We start from the raw sequence: 11,564 nt of genomic DNA on the forward strand, positions 1-11,564 counted from the left end.
GCCGGCATGACTAGCGTGAGCGAATACAGACTTGTTTCAGATTATTGTTATTTTTTTTTCTTTTTATGTGAAGGTTACACAAGAGTAAGGTATTTGGTCCAAAACCAAATCCACTCTTGGCTGCTTTCACGTTGCTGACAGTGGCCAACATGAGGCCTGTTATATATCTGTTGTTATATCTCTATCACTATCTCAAACATGTCAATCACTTATCTCAACAAGTGCCTTGTGTTCCAAACCAAGTGTGTGTATCGTGTGTATCATTATTTTTTAAAAAGTGTACTTTTTATTCTTTCAATTGTGGGAACTGAAATAGTAATACCAAACAGACAACAGATGTGATTTTTGCATCAGGACCATTGTGACATTTTGGACGATGACGTACTGTCAATAAAACATTAAATATGAATTGTTTCTTGTGTTTTTCATGATATATAGGAAGATTGTCTTATTTTTAAGGTATTGTGATAAATAGAAATAGGTGTTTATTGTTGTGTCACAACGCTTGTAGTATAAACACGTTAGTTGTTGAGCAGAATCAGTGTCATTGTAACATTTAAACAGCTAGAAATGACCAAAATACATACACACGATAATGTTTCTTGCTAGCCTCGTTTTTCATTCATTCATTCATTTTCTACCGCTTATCCTCACAAGGGTCACAAAGGTGCTGGAGCCTACCCCAGCTGTCTTCGTGCGAGAGGCGGGGTACACCCTGGACTGGTGGCCAGCCAATCACAGGGCACATATAGACAAACAACCATTCACACTCACATTCATACCTATGGACAATTTGGAGTCGCCAATTAACGCCATGTTTTTGGAATGTGGGAGGAAACTGTCGTACCCGGAGAATTGAGCCTGGGTCTCCTAGCTGTGAGGCCTGCGTGCTAACCACTCGTACACCCTGCAGCGGCAAAAAAAAATAATGAGCAAATAATTTTGGACTAATAATAGGTCATATTAACCATGAAACAACATGATTTAGTCATTAATATATTTTGAAAAATGCATTTTTTTACATATAGACTGTGGCCCTGCACTTGTTCGACGTGATAGATTCCATATATCGGACAGGAGGTCATACAGTAAACCTAGTTACGTGAGCAGTGCTAACATTATGGTCACAATGTTAAAAACAACATCATGCTAGGTTATCCTATTTGCTAAAGAAATTTGGAGTCGCCAATTAACCTAGCATGTTTTTGGAATGTGGGAGGAAACCGGAATACCCGGAGAAAACCCACGCATGCACGGGGAGAACATGCAAACTCTACACAGAGATGGCCCAGAGTGGGATTGAACTCTGGTCTCCTAGCTGTGAGGTCTGCATGCTAACCACTCGTCCACCATGCAGAAGGTTTTTTTTTTAACACCATTTTAAAAATTGCGCTCAGCCCAATTTGTGTGTCCTCTATCGGCTTTCATTTCAATGCAGACCTACCAACGTGTACTAATGTATAGTACTCAACATGCAATTTGACTCTTGAATATTCTTGTATGCTCTCCATTTTCCTGGTTTCATTTTTAAGTTCAGTCTATACAGTACAGATAAATGAATATATATTATCAGTTTCTTTAGTATTTCACATTTCTGTCCCCTAGTGGGGGCATGACAGAAAATAATTAAGAAGCACCCAGACTTGATTTTAAAATGTATTGTATTGTATTACCTTTTAAAATTTATATTTGTATCCATAGAGTATATATGCCACTACAACAAGTGATACACGGTCACCGTGGCAACAGTAGAGAACGCTTTATCAACTCAACTCCAGTGGATTTTCTTGAGTTGACTTCACACCTCAACTGTCTACTTCGACCTGGCAGAAACTACAAATGTAATGTAGCCTTTGGGCGAGTTCTGGCATATTTACATGCAAATGTTGATGAATATGCAGCGTTCGTTTTAAAATAAATAAATACAGGAGCTTGTCGGGTTGGTTTGATGACAAGGGGTGTCACAAGACACCTAACTCACTAGACGAGATAAGACACAACTATGACTGGACTAACTGACATGACTGTGGGGGTGTTATTTCATTTTGTGAGGGCTCTAATGTTGAGAAAATGTATTTAGAGGATTGTAAATAGATTTTCTGTGGTCTAACTATGAAAATATCCCGCTTATAAATAAGAACTGGCACTCTGTGGAAATTAATTTTTCATGGTCGAGTCTGGACCCAATAAACCGCGATAAAAAGTGATTACTCGGTATTCTCAAATAAGGTGGATTTTACAAAACAAATAATTTAAATGCTTCAAATAGCTTCTTTCTTGAGTGTGGTTTTTTTAATTTGGTGTATGTGGTTAAGTTTGACTCAGTTTGATAGCTATTAGAAGCCTTTTTTGTTTCCCAACAATTTTACAAAATTACAATTTCAATTACAAAACAATTTCGGCATCATTGTGTCAGTAGAAGAAACAATAATGATCAAAAAAGCTGAAATTTTCACTATGTTTGTATAAAAACTTTCTTAATTGATATGTAATTGGTGTAGTAATTGACACTCACCAGCAGGGGCAGTGTGGCGACTCGCCTGGCTTCCAACGCTTTATGTCAGTTAGTCCGCTTCACGAACTTCCTCTTTCTGCTAAGCAAGATGAAGGACAGACGTGAAGTTGGCTGGGTGTCATTAATATCTCTGGTGTTTCTTCACACTGTGTATCAAAGCCTAGGTCAGGGGTAGGCAAACTATGGCGCATGGGCCCCATCCGGCTCGCCAAGTGCTTAAATATGGCCCACGATTTTTTCCCCAAAGTATTTCATTGAATCTTAACATACAACCTGGCATCATGGCTTGAGGCAACCTTTTGATGGTTTAGGTAGCTTTTTTTTTTATAAATTTGGTTATTTGTTGTGGTCTGCTGTTTACAAAGTGCTCCTGAAAAAAGGGACACAAGCACATATAGCAGGTTGGTAGGTGGACTGTTAGAATTCATTCATTTTCTACTGCTTTTCCTCGCAAGGGTCGTGGGGTTGCAGGAGCCTATCCCAGCTGTCTTCGGGCGAGAGGCGGGGTACACCCTGGACTGGTGGCCAGCCAATCACAGGGCACATATCGACAAACAACCATTCACACTCACATTCATACCTATGTTTTTGGAATGTGGGAGGAAACTGGAATACCCAGAGAAAACCCACGCATGCACGGGGAGAACATGCAAACTCCACACAAAGATGGCTCAGAGTGGGATTGAACTCTGGTCTCCTAGCTGTGAGGTCTGCGCGCTAACCACTCAACCACCATGCAGCCCATTTTTTTTTATTTTTTGAAAATGTTACAAAATGTTTGAATGTACAATGATGATGCTGTTATTAATATACGAGTAAATGTTTAATAAACGTCCTCTTTCTGCTAAGCAAGATGAAGGACAGACATGAAGATGGCTGGGTCTCATTAATAACTGTCTAATGGTGCCAGCCTGTACCTGCAACATGTCGCCATCTATTCAACGAGAGAAGAGTACTTTGCTTGGGAACTATTTCTGTGCTCTTTAACTTCCCCCATGCGGCAGTAAAGATAAGGGTGTGTTACTGTGGTTACTGTGTATAATAAAAGCTGACTAAAGGTCCATATGCCTCAGGTGACCAATCCAAGTCTCTATAATGACAAGAGGACTGAAGGTTCTCAGAAGTTAAAACTGATCTGCTGTGCATTTCCCCTCAATAAATGCATCTATTGTGTGTATTGTATGACGGTGCTGTCATGGTTTTGATATTACTTTTGGTAATGTCTGCCGATTGCCTCAAAATTTCCAAGTAAATAAAGCAGTAACTTGAAGTTGTTAAAACTGAAAATAACTATGTTTAGACAACTCATGTGTAGTTTGACCTTGAGTGTAGTTTAAGCAAAATCATTAGTTAAGTTGACTATATAATCTAACTTCAGATAACTTAGTTATGTTCAGAAAGCAGTACTCATTAAAAAAAATAAACCTTACACGGCTGTGTGTTCACATTACTAGGAAAATCTTAGGAAACCCATAATATTGTGAATATTGTTTTGACGATGTGAGGACTAAATGTAACAAAAATGAAATATAAAATATATAAATCTAAAATATAAATATATAAATGTATATTAAAAAAAGAAATATATAAAAAATCTGAAAATAATTAAATGTGTCATGAATTAAATCAATAAATATATCTTTAAATAATTACATTAAATGTGTCAAACAAATTAAGTAATTGTATTTTGGATTTTAGTAATTTGTGTCCAAATGAATGAAACACTCTTTGAATAAAGTCAAAAGTGTTCTTTAGTTGCTGAGGGTCCTCCAAGTTCACGGCGTTAATAAGCCCAAATACAACTTCAAAATGTGCATCGCATTGGGAAGATTTTCAAGGTCATCACCACTTTTATCTTCCAAAATGACAGCAGTAACTGAAGCCATGAGATGCAGTAAGTCAGGATAGGATGGAGTACCTTCAGGAATTACAGTCAGGATAGGTGCCCAACAGGTCCGCATTATCACAGTCCTAACAATGTCAACAACCACAATTACGTCAGTAGAAAACACAAAAAATAACTACAAAAGTAGAAATAAGTCAAAACAAAATAAGCTGCATTAGAGATTGGGCATCCTGTGGTGTGGAATTAAATAATCAGGACCGAAAAGTACTTACAGTGCAAGAAGGCTGTGCTATGCTCTTGAAGGATGACAGGAAGACTATGGAGGACTGTAGTTGGCTTCGCAGTAACATCTGTACTCTGAAAAATAATATCAAACACATATCAGTCATAAATTATATGTACAAAGTTCAATTTCATTAGTTTGGTCACTGGACATAAAAAAAACTGTAATGTATGAGAAACTTGATCCTGGTACAAGTCCTTGCAGGTAGTTCTTAAGTTTTTGGCCGGCGTGTCTTCTTCTTCTTCTTTCTCTTTGGGTTTTTCATTCAGGGGTCGCCACAGCAAATCAACCTCCTCCATCCAACCCTGTCTTCCGCATCTGTCTCTCTCACACCAACTACCCTCATGTCCTTCTTCACTACATCCATAAACCTTCTACTAATATAGTCACCATCTCTCCTCTGGACATGTCCAAACCATCTCAATCTGGCCTCTCTGACTTTATCTTCAAGGCCTCTAACATGTAATTTCCCTCTGATGTATTTGTTTGTGATCCTATCCATCCTGGTCACTCCCAATGAGAACATCAGCATACTCATGTCTGCTACCTCCAGTTCTGCTTCCTGTCTTTTCCTTGGTGGTACTCTCTCTAGACCAAACAACGACCCTAATGAGGATAAGCGGCATAAATAATGGATAGATGGATATCTTAACATTAGTGTATCTATAATAGAGAATATGAAAATCCATACTTTTTAACTTCCATGATGGTGCAGTGTGTAGGTTAAATTGTGTGTCATATATTTGTTGACTTGTGTTTGTTTGGCACCACGGGTGAGGTTTAGTCACTGCATGTAAAAAGATACTTTTACCATTAAAAGGTTGTCTCAAATTGACTGACTGACTATACTCCATTCATATAGTCAGCTTGTATGTTAAAGTTTATATTAAATACATGGGAAGCAACTCGCGGATCGTGTAGTTTGCCCATACTTGGCCTGTACACTTAATAAGATGTTATGATAGCTACAGCTTGACACTTATTTCTAATTATTTCTTTTGCAAGGGAAGAAAATCTAACTTACAGAGGTTTTACTGCATATTTACTATCCACATAAAATCATATATGACATAAATGATCAACCTATGATATAAATGTATATTTTTATGTGTTGTTTTTCAGTGGATATCAGGATAATATGACCACAACATGTCACATAAACTCACAAAGTTTTCATAAAATTCAAGAGACTAACGTGAAACGCCATTTCTTCATTGTGATTGGTTCATTAGGAGCCAATCATTAACCAGAAGTGCCTACATCCTTAAAAATACAGTTTTTATTCATTCAGAGATGCAAATACTCTGTCATGTCCACTAGCACAACCTTTTTTTAAGTTAGAAAAAATATTAAAGATGATTTTTTTTTAAATGCTTACTTTTCAGTTTTGAAAACATCTAGCAGTCGTGTGTGTGTGTGTGTGTGTGTGTGTGTGTGTGTGGTGATGACGTGACTGAGAAGTCACTTCACACGAACTGTGACTTTGTAGCACACCTGGCTTCCACTGAAGGACAGAGGACAACTTTAAGGGTGGACGTTCTGGAGGACAAGCATGGAGGACCGGGAGGGGAAAGGTCCAAGTGGGAATAATGGATTAAGGTATATAACTTCATTATTTTCTTCCTTCCACTTACTTACAGTACATCGTATCAGAATTTCCTGGCAGCTTTCCTTGAAAGTTAATTTATAGCAGCAAGACAACACAATGTTATTCAAACTAGTTTCGGAGGAATATTCCAAGTCTGACTATTCACTCAAAGTGAATAATTGAACAATTTGCCGTTTTCTTAACTTTTTTTTTTCCTGTGTGAAAAGCGGCACCTGTTCTGTCGCTGTGGAAAAAAGTGAACGATTCGAAAAATTACGACCGATACTGCTATCAACGTTCGTATTGTATTATTTTACCACATGTCATGGAAATTGGTGTTTTTGAGGCATGATCTATTAAAGAAATACCATTTTTAAACGGCTACTTCATATGCACGTGCAGGCACGGGAGCCAGCCCCACCCTTTTATCGGGACTACTGTCATGATAACATTTTTTAATTTGAACTGTGAACTGTTTAACTGTATTATAAATGTATATTCTGTATATTTTTAAGTAAAAAATGGCTGAATCTGCACATTTTTTTGATCAAATACAAGGCTGAGTGCACGAGACATGCCTGTCTGTTGGATTATGGCACGTGCCAGTGACATGGTCATGGGTGTTATTAAGAAAAACAACTAATAACATTCATTCATTCATTTTCTACCGCTTTTCCTCACGAGGGTCGTGGGGGGTGCTGGAGTCTATCCCAGCTGTCTTCGGGCGAGAGGCGGACTGGCACACCCTGGACTGGTCGCCAGCCAATCACAGGGCAAATATAGACAAACAACCATTCACACTCACATTCATACCTATGGACAATTTGGAGTCGCCAATTAACCTAGCATGTTTTTGGAATGTGGGAGGAAACCGGAGTACCCGGAGAAAACCCACGCATGCACGAGGAGAACATGCAAACTCCACACAGAGATGGCAGAGGGTGGAATTGAACCCTGGTCTCCTAGCTGTGAGGTCTGTGTGCGAACCACTCGACTGCCGTGCCGCCAACTAATAACATAAAATAAATATTACTTGTCCATTGTAGCAGGCTGTACGGCGAACGTGTGGTTAGCGCGTAGGCCTCACAGCTAGGAGACCCGAGTTCAATTCCACCCTGGCCATTTCTGTGTGGAGTTTCGGCTCCCACATTCCAAAAACATGCTAGGTTAATTGGCGACTCCAAATTGTCCATAGGTATGAATGTGAGTGTGAATGGTTGTTTGTCTATATGTGCCCTGTGATTGGCTGTTGACCAGTCCAGGGTGTACTGCGCCTCTCGCCCGAAGATAGCTGGGATAGGCTCCAGCGGTAGAAAATGAATGAATTAATGTCCATTGTTTGTTGTATGTTGTTATTACTATTATTATTTTTCGGTCAGTGATTACAGAGTATCATCTATTTTTAAGGGTATGCCTTTAAAGGGGAAATTTTTCCCATCATTCACAATCCTTTCCCTTTAATGCGCATTATAAAATGAGAAAATTACTTAAATGCTGTCATTGGGATACACCTATTTCTTTTTTTTTTTTTTTACACATTCAGAAGACATTTATTGCAACACACAGAAGTTAAACTGTGACACATCCGATATCATCATAATTGGTCGAAAATCTACAACTTTCCCCCTCATAAATTTCCTTTCTCCCTCACCTCACGTCCAAAAGATGTAATATTATTGCAAACGTTGATCCAAAATCTGAGAAGTTTGGCAAGAGACAGTATGCACATCCTCTATAATAGTAGCATTTTAGGGCATTTCCTAAAAGCTATGGTAGCTAATTCTGACCTAAATTTTAAACAAATCCCCTTAATAGATTACGTACCATTAGTGAGAACATAGAAACCAGTGAGAGATGATTCCACTTCCACGGGGATACACCTATTTCGAGTACGAAGCTGTCTAAAAAAAAAAAAAAAAAACTCAATACAAACAATATTACATCGTTGATATACGTACATGCTGTGATGATGCATTAAAGCGTACACTGATTTGATAATGGACACTGGCTGTTTTTGTTTTCCAGACAGCACACAACGAGTCCTCATCATGTTCCTCCAAAAAAGATTCAGTCCTGGTTCCGGTTCCTGCTCCTGCTGTGTGTGGCAATATTTTTCCTGTGTTACGTCCATTCCATGCAGTTTCCATCCTGGTGGGAGAACTCTCTCCTCCGTGAGCACTACCAGAGGTTCATGAATCACACCTATCAGGCCAAACTCCCTCCTTCTTACCAGGTCCACCCAAAGCATCTATTTAAAGTAAACGAGGAAGTACCTAAGACCACCGTAGCCCCGGTAATAGCGGAGCTTCAGTACCACCAGGCCTACCCTCGGAACTATCGTTTCATTATGGATGTCGGCGACGTGTGTAAGAACAACACGCCTTTTCTGATGCTCATAGTTCCCGTGGCACCTGGAAATGTGGAAGCCCGGGATGCCATCCGCCACACATGGGGCAAAGAGAATTTGGTCCAGGGTCAGATGGTTCAGACTTTCTTTATGCTGGGCCTGGCTGGAGGTGCGGTGCAGCAGCAGAAGCTGCATCAGGAGAACGAGCTGCACCATGATCTGATTCAGAGCAACTTTGCAGACACTTATCTCAATCTCACCATCAAGACCATGGTCATCATGGAGTGGTTGGCCACGCGCTGCCCGACGGCCAATTACGCCATGAAGGTGGACTCGGACATGTTCCTCAATATCAACAACCTGGTCTTGATGCTGCAACGACCGGGTATCCCTAAAACCAACTACCTGACAGGGATGATCATGTGGGACATACCAGTCATCCGCAACAAGAACTCCAAGTGGTACGTCCCTGTGGAGCTTTACCCAAATCCCAAGTACCCCACGTACGCTCTGGGTATGGGGTACGTTTTCTCCAACGATCTCCCACCCAAGTTTGTGGAGATCTCCAAAACCATCAAGCCGTTCAACATTGAGGACGCTTACATTGGAATGTGTATGAGCAAGTTGGGACTGTCGCCAACGCCACCGCCAGATAGTTCGCAGTTCCGAGCCTACAACACCCACTACAATCGCTGTGAATACTCAAGGATCATCACCTACATCCTGTCCTCGCCTCAGCAGCTGGTCAACTACTGGGTGGACCTCAAGAGTAATCCAGGACCGCCTTGTTGAAGAATATAGAAGAGTTCATGTGAATCTCAATGGAAGTATACACAGTGAAGCACTTTCATACATGGCTTCCAACACAACAGGGCAGGAGACGCGAGTCTCAGGTGTTTAACTTTGCTCTCCTGGAATACGTATTCCAGGAAAAATTAGTTGAAAAGACATCATGTCCATATGTTGAAACAACGTTTTTTTCGATTTGGTTGAAAAGTGAAAGTGAAAGGCCGATGAAAAGACGTCTCCATAAAGACGTCCCTTTGCTATCTAAATGTGATTGGAAAGTGAACGTAATTTAAACCATCAATTGTTATAAATCACAAATGATTTTAACAAAAAAGTATGAAAAATGTATTGGTGTTAATCACACCAATAGGAATAGGCCATTCTGAGCCGGAGTAGCAAGCAACTGTTGAACAATTGACGGTTGTAATATTACAGAGTGTACAGGCGCGTCACCATCTTTTTTTTTTTTTTTTAAATCAAAGGCATTTGATTTTTTTTTACAGCCGCAGTGACATTTAATTGTAATGAAATGAGTTTTAGATTGTTATTTATGCTGAAGTTGTCACTGAAACACTTTTTTTTGATACTTCATCCAATACTTCCCTGACACCTGAGTTGTCCCTTTGGGTGGTCCTTCTGTACAGACAACGTTTGATAAAAAAATATTGGTAAGCAATTTTAGTTTTTTCAAACTCAGATATGGATGGATGGATCATTAATTTTGTTTAACAACAACAAAATAATAATACAAGTGCACTATCCCCCATTAGATACAGTGCAACATTGGACCCATAAGAGAAGTGGTCTTTTGATTTTGTTGCTATGATGGTAGAGGAAGTGTTCATGAATGAGGAAGGTAGCATGAAGAAGTATTTTGGCGCACTATAACCAAAATTGGTTATATGCGGAAGATCTCCATCATGGAACACCACCCGAATTCCAATTTCTATTTTTGGGCTACATTTGGACCAAACCGGATGGACTAAACAAAACCCAATTTTCAACATCTATTTTTGAGCTAAATTTGGACCTAATTGGATGGACTCAACTAAACCCAATTTTCAAACTCTATTTTTGGGCTAAATTTGGACCAAATCAGACAAACTCAACTCAATTTTCAACGTCTATTTTTCGGCTAAATTTGGACCAAATCGGATAAACTCAAACCAATGTTCAAAGTCTATTTTTGGGCTAAATTTGGAACAAATCAGACGGACTAAACCCAATTTTCAACGTCTATTTTTGGACTAAATTTGGACCAAATCGGATAAACTCAAACTAATTTTCAAAGTCTATTTTTGGGCAAAATTTAGACCAAATCAGATGGACTTAACTCAACCCAATTTTCGTCTAATTTTGGGCTAAAGTTGGACCAGATCAGACGGACTAAACTCAACCCAATTTTTAATGTATATTTTTGGGCTACATTTGGACCAGATCAGACGGACTAAACTCAACCCAATTATTAACGTCTATTTTTGGGTTACATTTGGACCAAATCAGACGGACTCAACTAAACCCAATTTTCAAACTCTATTTTTGGGCTAAATTTGGACCAAATCAAACAAACAACTCAATTTTCAACGTCTATTTTTCGGCTAAATTTTGACCAAATCGGATAAACTCAAACCAATTTTCAAAGTCTATTTTTGGGCTAAATTTGGAACAAATCAGACGGACTAAACACAGCCCAAATTTCAACATCTATTTTTGGGCTAAATTTGGACCAAATCAGACAAACTCAACTCAATTTTCAACATCTAATTTGGGGCTAAATTTGGACCAAATCAGATGAACTAAACTCAACTCAATTTTCAACGTCTAATTTGGGGCTAAATTTGGACCAAATCAGATGAACTAAACTCAACTCAATTTTCAACGTCTATTTTTCGGCTAAATTTGGACCAAATCGGATAAACTCAAACCAATTTTCAAAGTCTATTTTTCGGCTAAATTTGGAACAAATCAGACGGACTAAACACAGCCCAATTTTCAAAGTCTATTTTTGTGCTAAATTTGGACCAAATCAAACAAACTCAACTCAATTTTCAATGTCTAATTTGAGGCCAAATTTGGACCAAATCAGATGAACTAAACTCATCTCAATTTTCAATGTCTATTTTTGGGCTAAATGTGGACCAAATCGGATGAACGCAAATAAATTTTCAACGTCTAATTTGGGGCTAAATTTGGACC

General features: G+C 39.0%; 1 protein-coding gene across 1 annotated transcript; it reads left to right on the forward strand.

Annotated features, from left to right (window-relative positions):
* The first annotated feature begins 6,114 nt into the window (after positions 1-6,114).
* LOC131099055 (beta-1,3-galactosyltransferase 1-like) lies at positions 6,115-9,545 on the forward strand. The gene is made up of 2 exons (XM_058046011.2): positions 6,115-6,243; positions 8,258-9,545. Exons 1-2 carry the CDS (start codon positions 6,197-6,199, stop codon positions 9,369-9,371), a joined length of 1,161 nt encoding a protein of 386 aa, XP_057901994.2. The 5' UTR covers positions 6,115-6,196; the 3' UTR covers positions 9,372-9,545.
* Positions 9,546-11,564: the final 2,019 nt, after the last annotated feature.

This window comes from Doryrhamphus excisus, linkage group LG9 (genome assembly GCF_037039965.1).
Source record: "Doryrhamphus excisus strain RoL-2023G ecotype Guam linkage group LG9, RoL_Dexc_Guam_v1.1, whole genome shotgun sequence".
Lineage (NCBI taxonomy): Eukaryota > Metazoa > Chordata > Actinopteri > Syngnathiformes > Syngnathidae > Doryrhamphus > Doryrhamphus excisus.

What these genes read in the sequence shown, in the direction of transcription:
- LOC131099055 (XM_058046011.2), top strand. Translation starts at nt 6,197, where the DNA reads ATGGAGGACCGGGAGGGGAAAGGTCCAAGTGGGAATAATGGATTAAG. An exon ending in AGTGGGAATAATGGATTAAG is followed by an intron (nt 6,244 to 8,257) that starts GTATATAACTTC and finishes TTTGTTTTCCAG; the next exon opens with ACAGCACACAACGAGTCCTC.